This window comes from Trichosurus vulpecula, chromosome 9, assembly GCF_011100635.1.
Source record: "Trichosurus vulpecula isolate mTriVul1 chromosome 9, mTriVul1.pri, whole genome shotgun sequence".
Lineage (NCBI taxonomy): Eukaryota > Metazoa > Chordata > Mammalia > Diprotodontia > Phalangeridae > Trichosurus > Trichosurus vulpecula.
The window spans coordinates 44,541,396-44,561,636 of NC_050581.1; the positions used below are offsets into that span (position 1 = coordinate 44,541,396).

The 20,241-nt window shown below is 36.9% G+C and overlaps 1 protein-coding gene across 3 annotated transcripts in view; it reads right to left on the reverse strand.

The window, feature by feature from the left end:
* Window positions 1-20,241, reverse strand: part of CPPED1 (calcineurin like phosphoesterase domain containing 1) — a 113,600-nt gene that overhangs the window by 32,823 nt on the left and 60,536 nt on the right. For all 3 annotated transcript variants that reach the window (XR_005009158.1, XM_036739344.1, XM_036739345.1), the window contains exon 3: window positions 5,425-5,847. Coding sequence is in view for 2 of the 3 variants with exons in the window: in XM_036739344.1 (XP_036595239.1) it covers window positions 5,425-5,847 (423 nt within the window). In the remaining variant the exon portion in view is untranslated. The remainder of the gene's footprint in view (window positions 1-5,424; window positions 5,848-20,241) is intronic.

The window sequence follows — 20,241 nt, forward strand, 5'->3', positions numbered from 1 at the left end:
TTTATGTATAGGAAAGTGCATTTCATACATGCAGTATGAGGTGGAGGGTTGAAGCAATTATCCAAGCTAAAGAAGAATCCTACAGTTGAATTACTGAATATCGATCAAATTTGTTGATCAAACAATCTATCTGTTACTCCTCTGAGAGATAAAGTCCTTTCTGGCTCTAAAATTCTGATTTCTATGAATGAAATTCTAATGTGATACATACATTTACAATCTGGAACCCTGGCAATAGTTAAGAAGAATTCTATGAGCAACTTGAGAGCTGGGATTTTTTTTTTAAAGCTTTCTTTGTGTCTCCAGAGCTTAGCACAGTGTCTGCACAGGCTGGTACTAGTAGGTGCTGTCTAAATAGCTAGCATGATCGATAGCTATTACTACAGTTCTAAGAAAATTCATTCTTGGCTACACTAATGTGGCCCAAAACTGCACTTTCCAGGACACTGAGGGAGCTGCTGTTATAAAGTTTCAGAGTCACTAAACCTAGAAAGCCACAAAATATTTGACTATAAATACATGACTCATCTGTGAAATTAATAGTGGACACAATAGTGTAAATTATTCACCAAAAATGATTGTTTTTGGGTAATTTGTAGTCAGTTCAAAGGACTGGAATGTTATTGTGTGTGTATATATATATAATTCTATATGTGTTGAATACATATATGCACAGAGTATACACACACACACACACATATACACATATAGTGAAAGAAGTTGTCATCCTTTTTTTTTGCATTACACTTCAGAGAGTATATGAGGCACTCTGCCAGGCACTGAGGATAAAAAAAATGCAATTTAAAGTATCAGAGAGTTAGTTTCCTAGGAAACATAGAGGTTAAGTTATTTGCTCAGAGTCATAGAGCCAACATGTATCAGAAGGAGGAATTGAACCCAGGTCATTTTGACACAGAAGTCTGCTCTCTCCAAGGCCCCATGCTGCCTCACAAATTAGGATATCAACAAGTCTCTTCTTATGATGAAGAGAAAACTACCCCTTATAGCTACAACTAATTTCTAGTGAGTGAAAAAAAAATTGTGCCTAGCATATGAAAATATTTATTCATATTACAGAAAGTAGAATTTTCAGTGCTGAACACAACTAGTAATTGCAAAATTAGACTGATTCTTGTTAATATAAACTAAAAGCAATAACTCTTGTATTTTCATTTCACTAAATCTTGATCTAGTTAGGGCTGGTCAGTGTTTTCATGTCCTTTGCTATTTGCGACACTTGAAACAAAGATGTCACTTTCCAAAAATCACTGGATTTTTCAGGGGAGGAGTGTAGGTGGAAAGGAAACAACAAAATAGTAAAGAAAATGATTTATTTTCCATGGAAGAGTTATCTGTTTAACTTCAAAACGTAACAGTACACACTCACAAGCACCAGATTCTCAATTTATAAATATTTATCATAAGGACATGATTTTAAGTTTAATTAGCCCAACTGTTAAGGATACCTCCAACGTGAGAAATGCAATTCATCACTTCACACCAGATGTAGCTTTTGCAGTTGGTCTTTTATCTAGGTTTAGAGTGAATGAAATACAGACATCAAATGACTAAAACATGATGTTTACACAGAATTGATTGAAACATAAAAATGTAGCTAACCACATCAAAATGAGATCTAAACTTGGAAAATGAAATCAAGAGGCTAAAATTACTGAAGTGGATTTAGTCCTAGAGTCTTTGTATTGTGAAAATGTTAACAAAAGGACTGTTTGTTATTCTTTTCCCATTTTTTAATTTGAAGATTGGTAAAACGTCACTGAAATATTTTCTTAAGGAATGAATTTGAAACTAAGGACAACAACATATGGTTGCCAACTTTGCTTTTAGGTGAGGAGCTTAAAAATGAACATCATGTAGGGGATACAGTACAAAATTTGCATATAAGCTTGTTTACCAATAAATCAATCAAAGTTGTACAGGTTGAAAATATAAGTTTAGTGCCATACATGAATGAATTCCAGAGGAGTTTTTCCTTCAGAGACAGAATATGAATACTAAGTACATCTTGCTAAGAACCTTTTCTATATAGACAGGGTAGGGTATATCAATGCAACTGGATAGTGGTGCTTCCACAAGTCACAATGGATATTTTAAAGGAAGGGGGAAAGTGGATCTTCTCTGAAATATTCTGGGAACTGCTTTAATGGTAGTTTTTGAGCATCCCTATTAATTGGCATGAAACTATACATGATTTCTTAAGACTTTCAGGGCTTGACATAAGAAACATTTCCACAGGTAATGAAGTTTTCCACCTGAAGGTCAGCAGAGAATATTTCCCCAGTCTGAGCTGGTGACCAGATCTGGGCCGATGCTTTTGTGGGCTTAAGATGACTATGAAGCCTGACTTTTTAGACCCTATAATCTATGCATTTTGTGTTCCAAATTTTGATGATTCTAAAACCAGCACAGTAAGCCACAACATTCTCCCTTGTACCACTTTCTACTTCTGTTTTAGAAAGGAAAGTAAATATACTGGGGGAAAAAAAATCTCCATTTTTAATGAAGTGCCTTATTAACTTCTAGCAGGAAAAAAAATCAACTCATTGGAGTTTTAAATAACTATTAAATTTGCTTGGGGCATTTTGAAACATGCTTCAAAGTGCTATGTTGAGAAGAGAAAAAAGCATGGAGGACATTTTAAAACACAGCTTGAAGTACTATGTTGAGAAGAGAAAAAGCACAGAGGACATTGGGGAACCTGTTCATTGAAAATCTAAAGTAATTTTTTTTGGATTTAGTTTTTAAAAATTGATATATATATTAACTGCCCAGGATATTAACTGCATGTTGAAAAAATACAATGGCTAAAGAAAAATAGAGGTATAACGGGGACTTTCTTGTCTATGGTCTGTTTCTTAGAACTCAAAACAGGTATCCAGTAAATTAAAGGGAAAACTAATTTTCATACCTGTAGATATGATGAAATTGATTATTCCTGACCAAGGCAAAAAAATACAATGTAACTGGTGCAATTTCATCTGTCCTGCCATGATAACTGTTTATTTATACTATCTATTGATAACATTTTGTACACATACGAAGGTTTTTCATGAGACCAAATGCATCTGTTACTAAGGAAACCTGTAGACAAGAAGAGCTCACACTTTCTGATTAAGAGAACTCATCTCAGTATTCTTCGGTTGCCCTATTGTATGCTTCTTCCTCCTCCTCTTCACAGGCCTCCTCTCATTTTTTAAAAAAAAAACTTTATACAACAATGTGAGAAGATTATTGGTATTCCTTATTAAATCATTTATTCATCCCACACAATGATTCAGAATTATTCATTAAAATAGCTATAAAGGATCTAGGTATGGCCTCCATGGTTGTTTAGGGAGGGATTTGTTCTTTAAAAGGATGTTTTATCACAACACAATTATCATAATTAAAAGCTATCCTAATATTCTGATGAATTTTTGACATATTTTTGAGTACTGGAATTTCAGCACAACTAGAAAAATGAGACCGAAATAGTATTAGAAAAAAAATTCTACTCAGAAAAAGCCTGAGGCAATATTAAACACAATCTGCCATCATCACCTATAATTTTTATCATGGTCTTTAAGTTAATGAATTTTTACAAAATATCACTTGACCCTCTGTTTTCCAAAATGGGTTCAAATTAATTTGCTATTAACCAAGGAGTTTTATGAATTGTTTACTCATCTATCATCATAGCCCATCTAATTACATTTCTAAACCAAACATGTTATTCACTTATTGACACAATAGTGTCAAAATGAAACCCTAAGCTCCTTTTTCCCACAATTGTCTTTTCCTTTTGGCTAGAAAGTCACTAAAAGGGGAAGTCTGTTGAACTAACAAAGTCAGAATCAGGGGTTAATGTGGAACCTGTTTGAAGGATGTCCTCTGTTTCTAGATTCTCCAAGGTGAAATTTCCGAGTAATTAAAAATTCATCATGATACGAAAGTGTACATACAGGAAAAGGTAGCCACTCTCAGACCTAAATTTCAGTCTCCTAAGTTAAGAGTAAGTATTAGGTTTATGCTTACAAAGAATGCAAAGAATGCATACAAAGGTATGCAGGGAAATTTGGTCCTATATTCTGATCCACAGAAACCGAGAATAAGGAACAGAAGTAAATACTGCACTAACAAATAAATACCAGTCACACCGATGACATTTACATGGTTGAACATTTGATAGGAAAGAAATAATTTCAGCGAAATTAAATGTTCTTGCTGACATTATTTCCTACTGCAAAAGTCTCTACGAAAATGAAACAAAGGGGCTTTGATGCCACCCTGACACTTCATTCGTCACTGAGTTGGTTTTCTGCACTACTTCAAGCATGGAGTAAAAATTCAACGACCCTAATCGAAGCTGCTCAACTACATCACCATGCTACAGTTGAAAAATGTCTCCTATTATGCTTGCTTTATGTGAAAATTTCCCCAAATAGAGAAGTGCTTATTATTCTTCACAAGTAAATGTTACCATACTTGATGAACAAAGATTATAAGGGTTCTATCGAGTTTTTTTTTTGGGGGGGGGGGAAGGATGTTTTTAGTAATAATTACTTTCTTAATGTTGGGAACAATCTTCTGCAATTGAAATCTCTTTACTTTATTATTACCAAATTTCTTTGTAAGGCTAGCCCTCTAGGTATAACCCACTATTCCCTACCAAACAAATACTCAACTGGGACTGGTACAAAAATATTGCAGATCATGTCTGACTGCATTTTCACAAGGTTAGGGTTCAGGTCAAATGTATTATTAATTATAATATGCTGGGAAGAACTTAGTCCACCTCATCAAAGCAAAACTATTAAATGTCTTCTTTGTACCACCCCATTAATGTCACTATTCAATGTTTCTTAGATACTAAAAAGAAGTTTTACTCTTAACTCTCATCTATCCAGGTAACCTCCTTATATAAACATATGCAATCTGTGGAAATGGGAAGGTATATTCCTGCACTGTACTTGCTCTTTGTACAGATGATAAAAGCTATCACAGCTACTTTCTCAGAGGATGAAACTAAGCTGGTGATTGTCCCAGGGGGGCTCTACGTGCCTTCCCTTGAGGATTTGCCTTACTGCTTAGATCTAAGAGAATCAAAGAACTGGAAGGCTCTTAAAGACTTCTAAGCTACTCCTTTCATTTTTAGTAAGAAGAAGCTGAGGTCTAGGTTGTTTTGACTCCAAGCCCAGTGTTCTTTACTTGATGACTTTTTTCCTCTGAAGCATTACAGATTTCCATCCATCTAGACACCATACTTCCTCCCCTTACATTATTTTTTAAAAATGGATATCAATGCTATGTACTTCACTACCTCAAACCCTAGGTCATTCATTTCTTTAAAAGGTAGAAATAACATTCATAAGATAAAATGAAGAAAATAAGGAAAAAAATTATAAATGTACAGTAAATACCAACCTGCATCGGTGAACTTGTCCACTAATTCTTGGCGTATTGGCTTACTTATGTTGAAATAATCATCTTCTTCATCAGCAGTTTTGAGGAAAAGAGGGATGTGCTGGAACACAATGGCATGCTTACACATCCTCTGTTTCGCCACTGCTAGTTGTGTGTCAAGCCATTGGTCTTGGGCGTGTTTCAAGTTGGGGCACTTAGAGGAATCAACATATAATTGTGAATTCAGGACAAGAAAAAGCACTCCTCCAACCCAGAAGCTGAAATAGTCATCTCCCCAAGTACGGCAATACTCATCTATAGCTTCTGACGTAGGAACATTACCAATGTCATGGTTTCCACTGACAAACACCAATGGGATTTCTTTGTTGATGTTCTTAAGAACTTTCTTTAAATCTTTTGTTTGATTTGCTCTCCATGGAGTTCCTAGAAGAATAATAGTTAACAGTCATTAAATTCACAAAAGGTTTTAAATTTTATTAACTTTAAGGTATTAAAAAAGCCCATACACATAAGAAAAAAGAAAAAAGAATACTATGCATAATTAAGATAGGAAGTTAATAGATTGCTGATACCATGGTTATTAGCACTTTGAACAGTGGCTGGGACATAGTAGGTGCTTAACAAATGCTAATTGACTGAGGTTATAGCATAGTCTAATTATTAAGGAATTAATATTAGATCTAAAGTGTCTAGAAATTCAGTGACCTGTTTGGTTTCTCCTTCTGTAAAGTCTATAGGAACTGATTACTAACATTCTTAGGGTTCATTTAATTTTAAACAATCTAGATCCCAATAGGAAGAATAAAATGTGGTTCAGGAAGTGATTCTGAACCTTTATGTTCTGCCTTGCAGGCTTGTAAGTACCTAAGATAGACTAGCTTCTGTTTATCCTGGCACTGACAAAGTAGCATTAGTTTCCATTCATCGAGGGAAGTAATTTTCTAACAGGACTGTTTCTTTTTGCTGAAATGGTGCTTATCATGTCAATTTATTTATTCTTGGCTATGACTTGGTTTTCTAGTTTAAGGGTTGCCTTATATAAATTTGCTTACTCTTTGGTTTTATGCTTAACTTTACAATATTTATTACATAATTCACTCTAAAGTTCTATTGGTTGTTTGTGAAATGTTTGTGGATGTGGAGATTATTTTCTCAATTAAAATCCCTTTCTCCTTTTATTTCCACAGGACTGATAGAAATCGCTAGGGTGACTCTGGTCTCCCTTGTATTAAGGTTAATTTGGATTTTCTACTCATTATAGCAAGTTTCTTTCCTTATCTAATTTTGTAAAAGATCAAAAGCCTACACTTATCTGGAATTTTCTTAAGAGATAAACTCTAAAGGGATAGGAACAGTGTAATTGGCACAGTTATGGGACATTATATTATGAGGCTGATTATCCTGTTATAAACAACTCCCAGTGAGTAAATTAAGTCCTTTTGGAGGTTTTAGTATAGTAACTCATTGCTTTTATGAAGTTTTTAACAAGTTTTAATGTGGCTCCCAAAACTCCTTAGTTACAGTTTAGGTATAGGAAGAATCTCTGTCAATAAACAAACATTAACAATGATAGTTTTCTTCATTTCACTAGATATGTAACATTCTTTCATTTCTAGATTTGCCTTTCACATCTACCTAAAGATTTGTCTATAGCAATACCTTAGTCTTAGCCATTTTAAGTCACAAATAAACCACTACTTCACAGAATTACAGAAAACTCAGAGCTGGGAAGGGCCTCCAGCCCAACCCTTATCTTAATGGGAACAGCTTCTCCATCTCTGACAATTGATCCCCCAGCCCCTACTTAAAGACCTCCAGTAAGAAGAAACCAGTGCCTCCTCAGGCAGCTCATTCCACTTTTAGATAGTTCTGATCATTAGGGAGTTTATCTCAGATGGACCTGAACTGTAATACGTGACAACAGATTTTTAAGTCCTTCTCCCAAATAGTGTCTAGATCAGCAGTTCTCAAATTTTTTGGTCTCGGGACCCCTTTATACTCTTAAACAAAAGCGTTCATTTATGTCAATTATAGTTATTGATATTTATTACATTAGAAGTTGTAACTGATAATTTTGAAAAAATATTAATTCATTAAAAACAATAATAAACCTATTACATGTTCATATAAATAACCTATTTATGAAAAATATCTATTTAGTGAGAAAAGCAGTACTGATTTACATGTCTGCAAATCTCTTTAATGCCTGGTTGACAAGCTCCAGTTTCTTATTCTGCTTCTGCATCTAATATGTTGTGATATGTTGCTTTGGTTGACATATATGAAGAAAATCCAGCCTTATCTGTGTACAAAGATGGAAAAGGAGGAAGTATTTTAGCAGGCAAATAACACTAGTATTATTACGAAAATAGGTTTGATTAACCTCTCGGAGACAAGGTCTTAGGGCTTTTCAGGACTTACAGGTTCTCAGGGACCCCCAGGGGACTGTGGATCACACTTTGAGAACCACTGATCTAGACTAAACATTTCTATTTCTTACAACTGTTCCTTACATAGCAGTCTTCAGTTCGTTCACTATCCTGGTTATATTTTAGTTTGTTAATATCTGTTCTCTAAAATATGGAATTCAGTACTGATCACCATATTCCAGAGTACAGAAAAAACACCTCATGTTCTAGACCAGGGGTGAGGAACCTGTGGCCCTTTAGGTCCTCAAGTGCGGCCCTTTGACAGAATCCAAACTTCACAGAACAAATCTTGCCCTGTTCTAGACTTAATGTGGTACAACATTTTATTAGTTTTTTTAAAAAAACTATGACATTGATGGGCTGGTAGGGTCTGGACCCCCAAAAGCTCTAAGGCAATGTCTCTGAAAGTAACCCAGTCCTACCCCCTCTCTCCATGAGAAAAATTTCCCTTGCTGAGACTCTGTAACTCCCCTATCAGGACAGAGACAGGAATACTGACCCAAGGACACTTTCCCAGGGTGCCTGCCCAAGGATCCTGTCTCTGGTGCTTCCACAAGGTCCATGACTCTGATAATTCCCTCAATGTCTGATATACTTCCAGTACTTTCCCATCTATAGTTCTCAAAGACACCTGGACCCCTTAGATTACCTAATTAGCATCCCTGGCATTCCTTTCTCATGACCTTTTTTTCTATATAAGTTCTAGATTCACCCCCAGTAGGGTATAAATTTCCCAAAAGGACTTCACCCGCTTCTCTTGGTGTTATAATAAACTGTCTCTTGATTGAAAGACAGATTGAGTATGTGAATTCATTCCAGGCGTCTCTGCCTTGGCATTCTCAGGGTTCCTGAACCCCTAACCTCTACCCCCAAACCTCTTCAATGTCACTGTTGACTCATATAAAGCGGGTAGTCAACAAAAAGGCCAGATCTCTTTTCTTCCTCATACTGTTAGCCTCCCCATCCTATACTTCTATGGGTGATTTTTTTGGAACCCATATAGGAACTTTATCCCAATTAAATTTCTTCTTATTTGATTTGGCTTAAAACACAATCTTTCTTAGGAAAGTCCAAAAAGGGAAATCCACTCTATAATGTGTTTTGAAGCTATCTATATTTTTTTTTGTTTTAAAGGAACATAAATAATGGGGTTTCAAAAAACTATTCAGCAAGAAGGAAGTCTTATTGCTTATTGAATAGTTAATAACTACAAACAGAAAGTTGAAAAACTGGTATTTAACTATAAAGGGCTATTCAAAGCTTGAAAAAGAAAACTAATTTAAAAAATTGTAAATGAAAGCAGTTTCAATGCACAGATTAACATGTTATTTTTTAAGAGAAAACTGCTCCTTGGGGGGAAAACATATCACCAATAATTTGAAAAAAACTTAACATGTGAAATATAAAATGTCAAAAGTTTTTTATTAGATTAGAATTTAGAAGTTCTCTCAAAGGAACTGTATCTCTATGAATGAGTCAATTCTAGAATACCTAGGAAGTCGAGCTTAATGAAAATATTTGAATTATTTTAAACTTTTTCCACTGCCTCAAGTTTTCAAAATCTATTTAGGATCACAATACCAAATTTGCTTTAGATCCAAATAGCTTTTATCAAATAGCTTTAATACTATAATTATATTTTTAAGAAATGCCAAATGAGGCCCTTCGGAAATAGAAGAAATTAGTAAATCAGGGAACTACTGAAAATAGAAACTGGAAAAAAACAGAAAGCGTGACTCCATGATGTAGGTTTTTCTGATTACTAAGTAATTCTCAGAACCCTAGGGACTTTATTGGGCATTTAGTTCAACCCACTTAAAGATAAGGAAGTTGAGGCTCACAGAGGTTGTGTATTTCTTGCGGCCATACAGCTAGTCAGTACAGAGCTGGGACTAGGATGAAGGTCTGTGAATCACACAGTGTTCTTGACAAAATATTACGATGTCCCCTCAACCAATTTCAAAGCTCAAAGACCTCAAAGTATAGATCTGGCTGCAGAGACAGAAATAAAACCTTTCTTCCTCCCCCACCCCTCCAATCACTCTTCTAGAACTCTTGAGAAGCAAGGAAAACTAGTGAAACACCACAGATAGACATCAGAGCTGGGACTTTTATTTAAAAAGGGTAAGCCGAGAAGCCATTTTTACTATTCCCCTCCATTTATCCCAAACCCTCCTCATTCTCCTGACACACTGGTCAGCAGACAGCCCCAGCTAACGGAGGCCTGCCTTGAGATGCAGATCTGAGCGTCTGCAACATTCTCTGTCTCCAGCTCTCATGAATAAAGAATATGTAGTTTAACAAATCATTTGGGTAAGTTTTGCGTGTGGACTTTATTTTGGATTTTTATCTAATTTGGATGTCAATTTACCACTCAAGTTACTCATCTGGAGTGACATTTGTTACCATATGTAGGAACTGAAATAGAAGGGAGAAGTTGATAAATTTTCCTTTTGTTTTAAGAGGAAATCATTTCTGTGGACCTAGAGAAATAGCACTGTTCACCCCATCTGCCTCATCTACCTGTGTTTTATGCAAGCTGCTCTTCAAAATGTTCTACCATGTAGGCATGTAGAAGAGATACTGCCAAGAAGGCTCAGCCATAATGTAAAATAGAAGAAAAGATAAGTAAAGAAATTTCCAGTTAATAAACATTTAGATATTGTCATTTCTAGTGATGGGCAGCTATGGTGCCATGGCATATAAATTAAATGATGTGCCTTTGATTGCAAGATAAATAAGATTTTGGAATAAATGTTCCTTAGCACTCAAAAATGCCCAAATGTACCATCTTAAAAAAAAAAACAAAACTAAAAGATAACTAATTTGTTTAGAAAAGCACATATGAATACATATTAATAAGTAGAAACATAATAAATTAAAAGATGGGCCACTTTCAAGATGTACAAAATTAAAAAATGTACAACTCTGGTTTTTCATCTGTAGGAATCACCTATTTATTAAGTTCCTACTATGTGCTAGGACCTAGCAATACAAATATACAAAGAAAATGGTAAGAAAATGACAGAGCACTTAAAGGAATGACAATAAACGTGGTTACATGGTACTATGGTTGTAGACCACTCCAGTTTTTAAATTTTCAAATATTCAATTCACACATATGACAATATAAGTCCAAGGCTGTGCTCTTGATAAATGTTTGGCAAACACACTTTTACTGCGGGTAAATAAAACTGTTTCTGGGTTATATAATTTCAGAAGTTATATTTCTACAGGGAATACAAAAGTTGAAGGGTCTCTACTATCATTAGGGCAGCTAAGTGGCACAGTGGATAGAATGCCTGGAGTCAGGAAGACTCATTTTCCTGAGTTCAAATTCGACCTCAGACATAGTTGTATGACTCTGGACAAGTCATTTCACCCTGTTTGCCCAGTTTCTTCATCAGTAAAATGAACTGAAAAAGGAAAGGGCAAACCACTCCAGTATCTTTGCCAAGAAAATCCCAAATTGGATCACTAAGAGTCAGATACGACTGAAAAATGACTGAATGAAAATCGTTATGAGATCTTAACGAGAAATAACATAAAGTGGTCATCTTTCCTATGATAAAATTTTTGATTTAGTTGATTCATTTCATACATATTTACCCATTCAACAAATATTTATTAAGTTTCTACTACGTTTGAGGCACCATGCTAGGTACTGCAAAGGATTCAGGTAGAAGACATGGTCTCCACCCTCAAAGATCTTACAGTTTAGTAGTAAAGGCTCATTTAATGGTAAAGGCATTCAAAGAAGTCATTAACAGTAATGAAACATTTATTAAGAGCTTACTAGGTGCAAGTCCTGTATTGGGCACTGGGCACTAGGCACAAGGATGAAATGAAATAGTCCCTGGCCTTTTAGGACCCTGCTAGAGAGTACCACATATACACAGATGAGTCAGTAACATAAGGCTATTTCAGGAAGAACTAACAAGTACAAAAAACTCATGGAGGATCTAGGACCTGAGCGCAATGCCGTATCAAGAGCAGAAAGGAAAGAGACAGAGATAGGTGCATGGTGTGGGGGAGGAATATACATTTTAATATTTGGCCAGACTGTGAATGGCCTTAAATGCCAGCCAGGGAGATTATGTTTTTAGCTTAAATGTGACCTCGGTAGTGATAGAAGGAAGAGCATATGAAAGAAATTGGTTTGTTTCCTTATCTTAGACACAACCTAGGACTTTTTTAAATGCTGGAGGTTGGGGGATGCAGGAATCATTTTAAGGAAACTGGTTTGTTTCCTTTATTGTGGAAGCACAAGAAGTCTTGTAAGATTTCTGAGCAGGAAAGGTGATTTGTACTGTGGGAAGATTATTTTGGCAGATGGTTTGTGATTACAGAGAGAAGATACCAGGTAATGAGTGAATGAGTTAAAAGGCATTTGCTAAGCATTTACTATGTGCAAAGCACTGGAGATACAAACCAGAAGGAGGAGGCTCAGGATGAAGCCTTATGGCAGGGGTGTGAAACCTGTGGCCAGGTGTGGCCCTCTAGGTCCTGGGGTGAGGCCTTTCCACCAAACCCAGGTTTTACAGAACAAATCCTTTTATTAAGGGGATTTGTTTTGTGAAGTTTGGATTCAGTGAAAAGGCCCTACTTGAGGGCCTAGAGGGCCACATGTAGCCTTGAGGCCACAGGTCCCTCACCCCTGCCTTTGGGGATATCCATGCTAAGAGGGTAAATGAGCCAGCAAAGGAAACAAAGAAAGTGCAGGTAGATATGAAGGATTTCAGAAACAAGGGACAACAGTGAAACGGAAGGGAAAGATGAAGTGTGCTTGAGGAGTTGGGCAGTATCAAAAACTATGGAGATGGCAATACAAAAGAGAGTGTGATTAGTGTCTTATGAAAAGGAAAAAATAAATGAAGTTTCTGTTTCCTCTGGGAGTTCAGGAGAGTAAGATTATGTCTGGCTGAGGGATTAGTGAAGACTTCAAGGAGAAGATGGTGTTTGAGCTGGGCTCTGAAAGGTGAGCATGACTTCCACAGAGGTAAAGGTGGAGTAGGAGAAGGGTGGAGGAAATGACATCAACAAAGATACAGGCAAGAGAACAGCAACTCGTCTGCTTTTGCTGGATGTTAAGGTGTATGTGTGAGAGATTAGACTGGAGAAGAAGGTTTGGGATAGATGGTAGAAGATAAGGAATTTGAACTTTATTGGCAAACAGGAGCTCTAGAAGGCTTATGAGTAAGGGATTAATGTGAAGTCAATTACTATTAAGAGTTTGCTCAAGCAACTGTGTGTCAGACAGATCTAGAAAGAGAGCCTGGAACAGGGAGATCATTTAGGAGCTTTTTTTCCTTCTTTTCCCTTCCTCCCTCCTTCCCTTCCCTTCCTTCCTTCCTCTACCCACCCATCTACCTTTATTTCCTTCCTAACTAACAGCATTCCTATCGGAGTGGCTCTGGTGAAGGGAGGAGGAAAGTGACATTTTAGAAATTAAATTTTTTAAAAAAAGAGAGAATGAGGATTCTAATTTGGATTGCTGAAATAGTGAGGGCAGGGCAGATAGTATTTTTTATTTTCATTAAAACATTTTTTCTTCATCAGAGGAAAAAGAAAACATTAGAGGAACCAAACACCCAAACTGCCTGATTGTTATTGCCTCAACCTGGCTGCAATCAGCCAAGGGCTTCCATAAACTGATTTTTCCTTTCTTATTAATATTTATAGCTAACCTTGTTAGTACTGCAAAATTTATCCATACATAATGATAGGCTATTGTTCAATGTGATAGAAAAAAGAATTAAGAATTTCCAGTAATGAAATTTTGTAGGTTCACCTCTGGCACCCACAAATATTCATGTTTATAGTAATTAATTTAAGGAATAAGAACAATTCATTTATATTTCGATCTTCTGGGATGCCAGGTGTTCAGAAAAATCATGTTCCAAATGACTGCCTTTATTTTTAAGACTCCATTTAGGCAATATCAAATTTGGAATCAGTTATGCCACTATATTTTTCAGTATCATTTGGAGCTTTATACGTGATCTGGTGAAAGTCAATGGACGTTTCATAGTTAAAGAGCCTTCAAACGGCTCCTAAAATTACAGTCAGAGACAAAATACAGAATACCTCCCAGAATGGCAGAAACAGAAATTACTTTTCTTCATCCGTATACCAGAAATTCCATATCAGTGTTAACAGAGGATACAGAGTTAAGAGTACTGCCTGGGACAATTAAGCTAAGGAGTTTAGAGCATCATGGCATGTAGTCCAGAGTTTCTGGTTCAGTTCTTTTGAGGGTTCTGCCATTATGTGTTGGAGGTGGGATTTTAATCCCGGTTGTCCTGATTCTGAGTCCTGCTCTTAAGCCGCTAGGACAAGATGCCTCTCCAGTTCTTGGCTGTCATAAAAAGAGCGGTTATAAATTATTTTGGTAATAGGAGATCTTTCTCTTGTCTTTGACCTTCTTGGACTCTATGACTAGTAGGGGTATCACTGGGTCAACAGGTATGTGTATAGTTGAACGACTTTTCTGGTATAATCATAAACTGTATTGGGTCAGTTGGATCATTTACAGAAAAATCAAAGCACCACCAACACTTCATTAGTGTACCACTCTTTTTCATAGATATTTTTGGCAATTTGATGGTTGTAAGGTGAAACTAGAGAGTAGTTTTAATTTGTATTTCTCTTATTATAAGAGTGATTCTTAGCATTCTTTCATATGGTGGTTGAAAGTTTCCAGCTCTTTTGAAAACTGCCTGTTTGCATCTTTTGAATTGTCTATTGGGGAAAGTCTCTAATTCTTAAGTATTTATATCAACTCCAAACAATACACATAAAGGCAGCTACGTATTGCAGTGGATAGTCTGGTGGACTTGGATCAGGAAGACCTGAGTTCAAATCCAGCATCAGATACTAACTAGCAGTGTAATCCTGGGGAAGTCACTTAACCACTGTCTCAGCTTCCTCGATGTAAAATGAAGATAACACTATTATCTGTCTCCAGGGTTACTGTAAAGATAAAATGAGATCATACCTGTAAAATGCTTTGCAAAACTTATAGAGGATAATATATGTGCTAGTTATCATTACTACTACTCCTATATATCTTGAATATTAGGGATAAATAAGGTAAAGTTTTCCCCCAATCACAGGCTTCTCTTCTTATTCTTACTAAACTGATTTTGTTTGTGCAAATTTTTTTTTCACTTTACATAACTGAAATTGTCTTTTAGCTTCTAGGAATAATCCTATCTCTTGTTGAAATAAGAATTCCGCCCCCCCCCCATTTTTAACCTTTTTTTATGTGTAATGGAATGCTTTTGCAGTCTTATGAAACTCAGAATTTTTAAACACATAAAATAAGATACATAGGATTACAAAAGGGACCAATTATATGAAATACACTTATCAAATTTTATTTTAAAGTTCATGGAACCTAGGTTGAGAATGCCTGCCTTAGACACAGATATAACCTTCAATTTCCTCTAATTTTTTAATGATGTGACCTTTTCTTGGCTACTTATCTTACAAATGTCTGCCACTGTCACAGAGTGAACCGGACAACAGCTTGGATGGCTTCAAAACAAAAATAAAAATAACTGACATTTTATATAGGGTTTTAAGAAACTCTTAGAACAATCCTGTGAAGTAGGAAGTATAGACATTACTTTACGGATAAGGAGACTGAGGCTAAGATAAGTTAGACCTGTTTGGTCACAAAACTTCCAAGTGCCAGTAGTAGGATGTGAAACTAGGTCTTCCTGTCTCCAATTCTATCATCCATTGTGTAATTCTGCCTTTCTATAGTTAAAAGCACAAGTTCTACTGATAATTGGTTTTAGCGCCATCTTCATACACAAATGATAGAGGAAATAATGAAAGAGTTTGTGAAATAGTCTTTTTGATTAACCAGTGGGTAGATGAAATGCGGTTCTTGAATAAAAATTTAAAGTTCACTGTTTCAGCGAACATTGATTAGGGGCCTACTACGTGCAAGACATTAAAGTATAGGCTTATTTGTTTTTCTTGGGCCATGCCATACTCAAAGGAAGCATGAAAACTTATGCTTCCTCTTTCATTACTGATGAATGATTCTGTTTGAAGAGTTGTTTTACGGCAAACTATTTGTGCAAATCTCATCCAGTGACCTGTCTTAGTCAAAGCACTATCTTGTTTTTTTAATTAAAAAAATTTTTTAATTGGACAATTCTCCACACATATGGTATACTGAAGTCTTGATTTAGATCAAGCGCACCAAAATCCAATTAAACCAAATGATATACCTCATTATGATAGAAATGCTTTATATAACTATTTCATCCCATAATTAAACATTTTATGGTACGGTAGATTAAACAACACAAAAAAAAGTAAATATAATGATGGTTAATGAAAGATGCCACTAATACTTCAGACGCCATAGTAAAACCCCAAATGGATGAAGTGACCTTTCAGGAGTGTAGTTATTCCTGGTGCTTTAATGCATTACATTACACTGGTTATTGTGAACCCAGGCTGCTTTTCTTTTTTTCAACTACATGGGTGTCCACTTAACTACCCATTTCTTCAGATTATGGTTCTACCTTCTGCTGTGAAAATAATCACTATGCTTCATTTAAGCACATCTCACCCAAGACTCCAAATATATACCTCAGTGATTTAGTCCTTCCCTGTCAACTACAAACTGTCACAGCTTTAAAAAAATTTTTTTTTTGTTACTTTGAGAAGTAGGGAAGTCTATGGCTAATTATAGAAAAGTTTGAACAATAAAGGAACAGTGAAGGCTCTAGCTACATGTGTCTAATTTTTCTGTTTAAAGGCTTTCTCCTCTCTTCCTCCTCTCTGCAATATGCAGGCATGGGATTTTTTTTTTAACATATAAACAACTATTCCAAACCATATTCTGGCTTCTACCTTTGAGGCCTTCAAAATATTTTCCCTTTCCCACTGAGGAGCTACCAGGTTGGCTAAATAATGGATACTGCAAATAGACTAAAAAAAACCAACCCCTAAAAACAGCAATCTACTTTCAATTGTACTCAGAAGTCTCTTTTTATGAACATAGTAGCAATGGTCTTCAGAGCAAACAGATGAATAGGGAGGAGGTGTGAGATGTAGTACGAGAAAGTACTAGAATGGGGGTCAAAAGGTCTTGGTGCTAATCTCAGTGATTCTACTGACTAGTTATCAGACTTCAGGCAAGTCTCTTACCAGCTCTAAGTTTGGGTTTTCTCATCTGTAAAACGATGACATGAACTCTGTCCCAGTCCATTCTATATATCTATATATTAATCACATTTTACCTCAAAGAAGGTAAGGCTTAAAGGCCTGACATAAGTCACCCAGAGAAAGGGTGGCCCCCAGGGATTTGGGGGGAAATGTAGACACTGGAAGAAGGGTGCTGGATAGTCTGTGGATGATGACAAGAGAGAGAAGAAGGTTTATTGATGTAATAGGCTGCTACCTGATACTCCCCCGCACTGGAGCTGGTGTGTGTGCTGCTGGGGCCTATCCTGCTCCAGTATTTCCCTCCGTGAAAGGCCTTAGCGATGTCCTCCCTTGCCGTGCCAGGGCCTGAGCCTTGTTGCAGGTGCTGTCACTGTGTCTATGTCAGGCAATGCCACTACTGGCTCAGGCTAGGAGCTACACCCCTGGTAGCAGGCTTGTGCTGTGTGCAACAGGTGCCACAGGCAGGTCATCACTGACCTTGGCTGGTTCACTGTGTTGACTGATAAAGTTAGGGATGGCCATACAAGATGACTAAGGCAACTCCAAAGGGTTTTGGCCAACAGGCCAGAGCTAGGGTTTCTCTTCCTCTTAGTCGTCATCTTTTCCAATATAGGAAGTTTAACCTGTTGCCAGTCAGCCCTGACTAAGGGATTCAGGATCTCTGGATTTCTTGAACTCACGTGGCTGCTGTCAAGGTTGGGAATTTATGCTCAGGGAAAGAGAAGGAAAGAACAAAAGGCAACCAGATAATGTGAACTCTGTGCCATTTATGCAAAGTTGGAGAGGGTACCTAGAGCCTGAGTTCCACAGAAGCCCCTCATTCTTCCTTCACTGAAGTCTGCGAGAGACAAAGACAGAGACAGAGAGACAAAGAGGTGGAGTGAGAGATAGAGAAAGTGACAGAAATAGAGACGGAGAGAGACATACACAGTGAGAGCATTCTGGAGTGAAAATGGAAGCTCTCTCTTTTTAAATTTATGTAGTCCCTCTAGGCTCTTGGAGAAGACCAAGCACTATCCTCTCAAGAGCCCCTGCAAAGTCAATGGACTCCCTAACACCATATGAAAAAACCCAAGCAGTTCTTTGGAACAGTTTTTAGACAAACTCAAAATTCCAGTTTGGGGGACAGAATGGTGCTTGATGGGTCTGGGCAATCACTATTACCCTCAATTTTAAAAACTGTGCAAATTGAAAAAAATGACCATTTATCTTCATGTGACAGTTCTTAAAGACGCAAGCATATTCCTATTTATCTCTGGTTGCAAAATGGTGACAATTTACTAGAGATAATTCCCCAGGTAAATAGGGTATCCCTCACAGTAACTGGCAATCACCGCCAGAAGCACAGAGACCACTAGGAGATCATCTTCCTCTGTACAGCTAGCCCATCTCCCACTTCAATAGGTCCATTCCAAACCAGTATAGGCCAGAACTCACAAGGCTGGGCTGGTACATAAAATTTGATGTTAGAATAAAACACTCAGAGTACATCTAATAGTTCACAAAAGAATATCTGCTTAACTTGAGCAGGGGAAGGACATCTCAGAAGGAAATGGATATTCATTTAGCCAAGGACACAGCAATGGTTGAACACAGCTTTCCTGAACAATCGTCTACTGGTCAATCCTTAGGTCCTAAGCGGAGCTCCTCAAGGCTCTCTGTACTCAGGAGGTCAGGAAGTTATGTCTACACCTTAGTTTCTAGAGCCAATTAAGTCTTGGGGACAGTTTCAATGCCTTTTAAGGAAAAGAACATGCTCATTGCCTTTGGTGGCAGATTCTAATAGATATTTCTACTACCACAAGTGATGATCCTGCAAGAGGTCACCCTCAAACTTAGTACATGGAGTTTACACGCTAAGGTCTGGTTACTCTTCCTAGCTGATGGATGGCACACCCAGGTACTTCATCACTTCCGCACCTGTGAGTCAGAGGAGGTGGGCTTTGCTCAGGTACATTTTGATGTTCATTCATCTCTGATAGCCTTGTGATATGGAAGGGGGCTAGCTGGGAGACAGCTGCTGCTTACAAACAGGAATGTGAAAGCTTCCAACAATTTCTACGAAGAAGCAGAGACGGCATTTTACAAAAGAAAGTCTACTACCACAAAAGAGGATGCCTGTGCCTCCCCCTCTCATTCCCAGGGGTCCATAAACACCACAGAGAGTTTTTTGTAATGACTATCACAATCTCTGACGTACTCCCAGCTCCTAAATCCTAGGATTCCAAGATATTACTTTATCAACAGTGCCTGGCACAGAGTAGGTACTTAATGCTTGTTGATGGATTTACACTGCTGGCATGAAAGATGAATCAGGAGTTAACTCTGAACAGGAAAATTTATATGAAATGGCAAGACGACCTTAACGGCTGTTAAGTGCAGTTAAGCTATGTAATGAGCTGCTAATGGAACCTTTCATTTATTCTCTGAAATCTGGACCTGACTTCGCAATTCAATACCAGTAATAGTCAGGGAACAACAAAATCAATATGATGCTGGAGTAAGTAGACTATGATCCTTGCAAGCCAAATGATTCTTCCAGTTCATACAAAGCTAAGGGAAAGAAAGATGAAATTTTAGTTTATGGTTTGAAAGAATTTCCTGACTGGAAGGATTCCTCTGCATTGTTCATGGAGTCTCCCCTCCTTCCTTTCCATATTATTTGCTTGTTAGATCTTACCATCCCTTCTTTGAAAAAGCTGGTTTCATCTGGAGTTTCTGCGTCTTCTCTTCTTACTTTCTCCTAAACTCTCTGAAATCTGGCCTCCAACATCATCACTAAAATAAAATTGTTCTCTTCAAAATTACCAATTTTTTTTAACAGATATATTTCAATTCTCATCCTTCTTTGTGTCTCTGCAACATTTTACTCTGTTGACTTCCCTCTAGAAAAAGGACTCCCAAGTAATCTATGGTTAGATTTCAGATGGTTTATGAAATCGTATAGGAAAAAAAAATTATATCTTTATTTCAATAACATTGGTTTCTTTGTAGTCTCATGTATTTTATCAATCTAAAAGCATTATTCTGAGAAGAGATCCATAGGCTTCACCAGATTGCCAAAAGGATCCATGACACCAAAAAATTCAAGAACTGTTTTACAGGCAATTTTCAGAAAAAGAAACCAAAGCCATTGATAGTCATATGAAACCATGCTCTAAATCAGTAATAATTAGAGAATTGCAAATTAAAACAA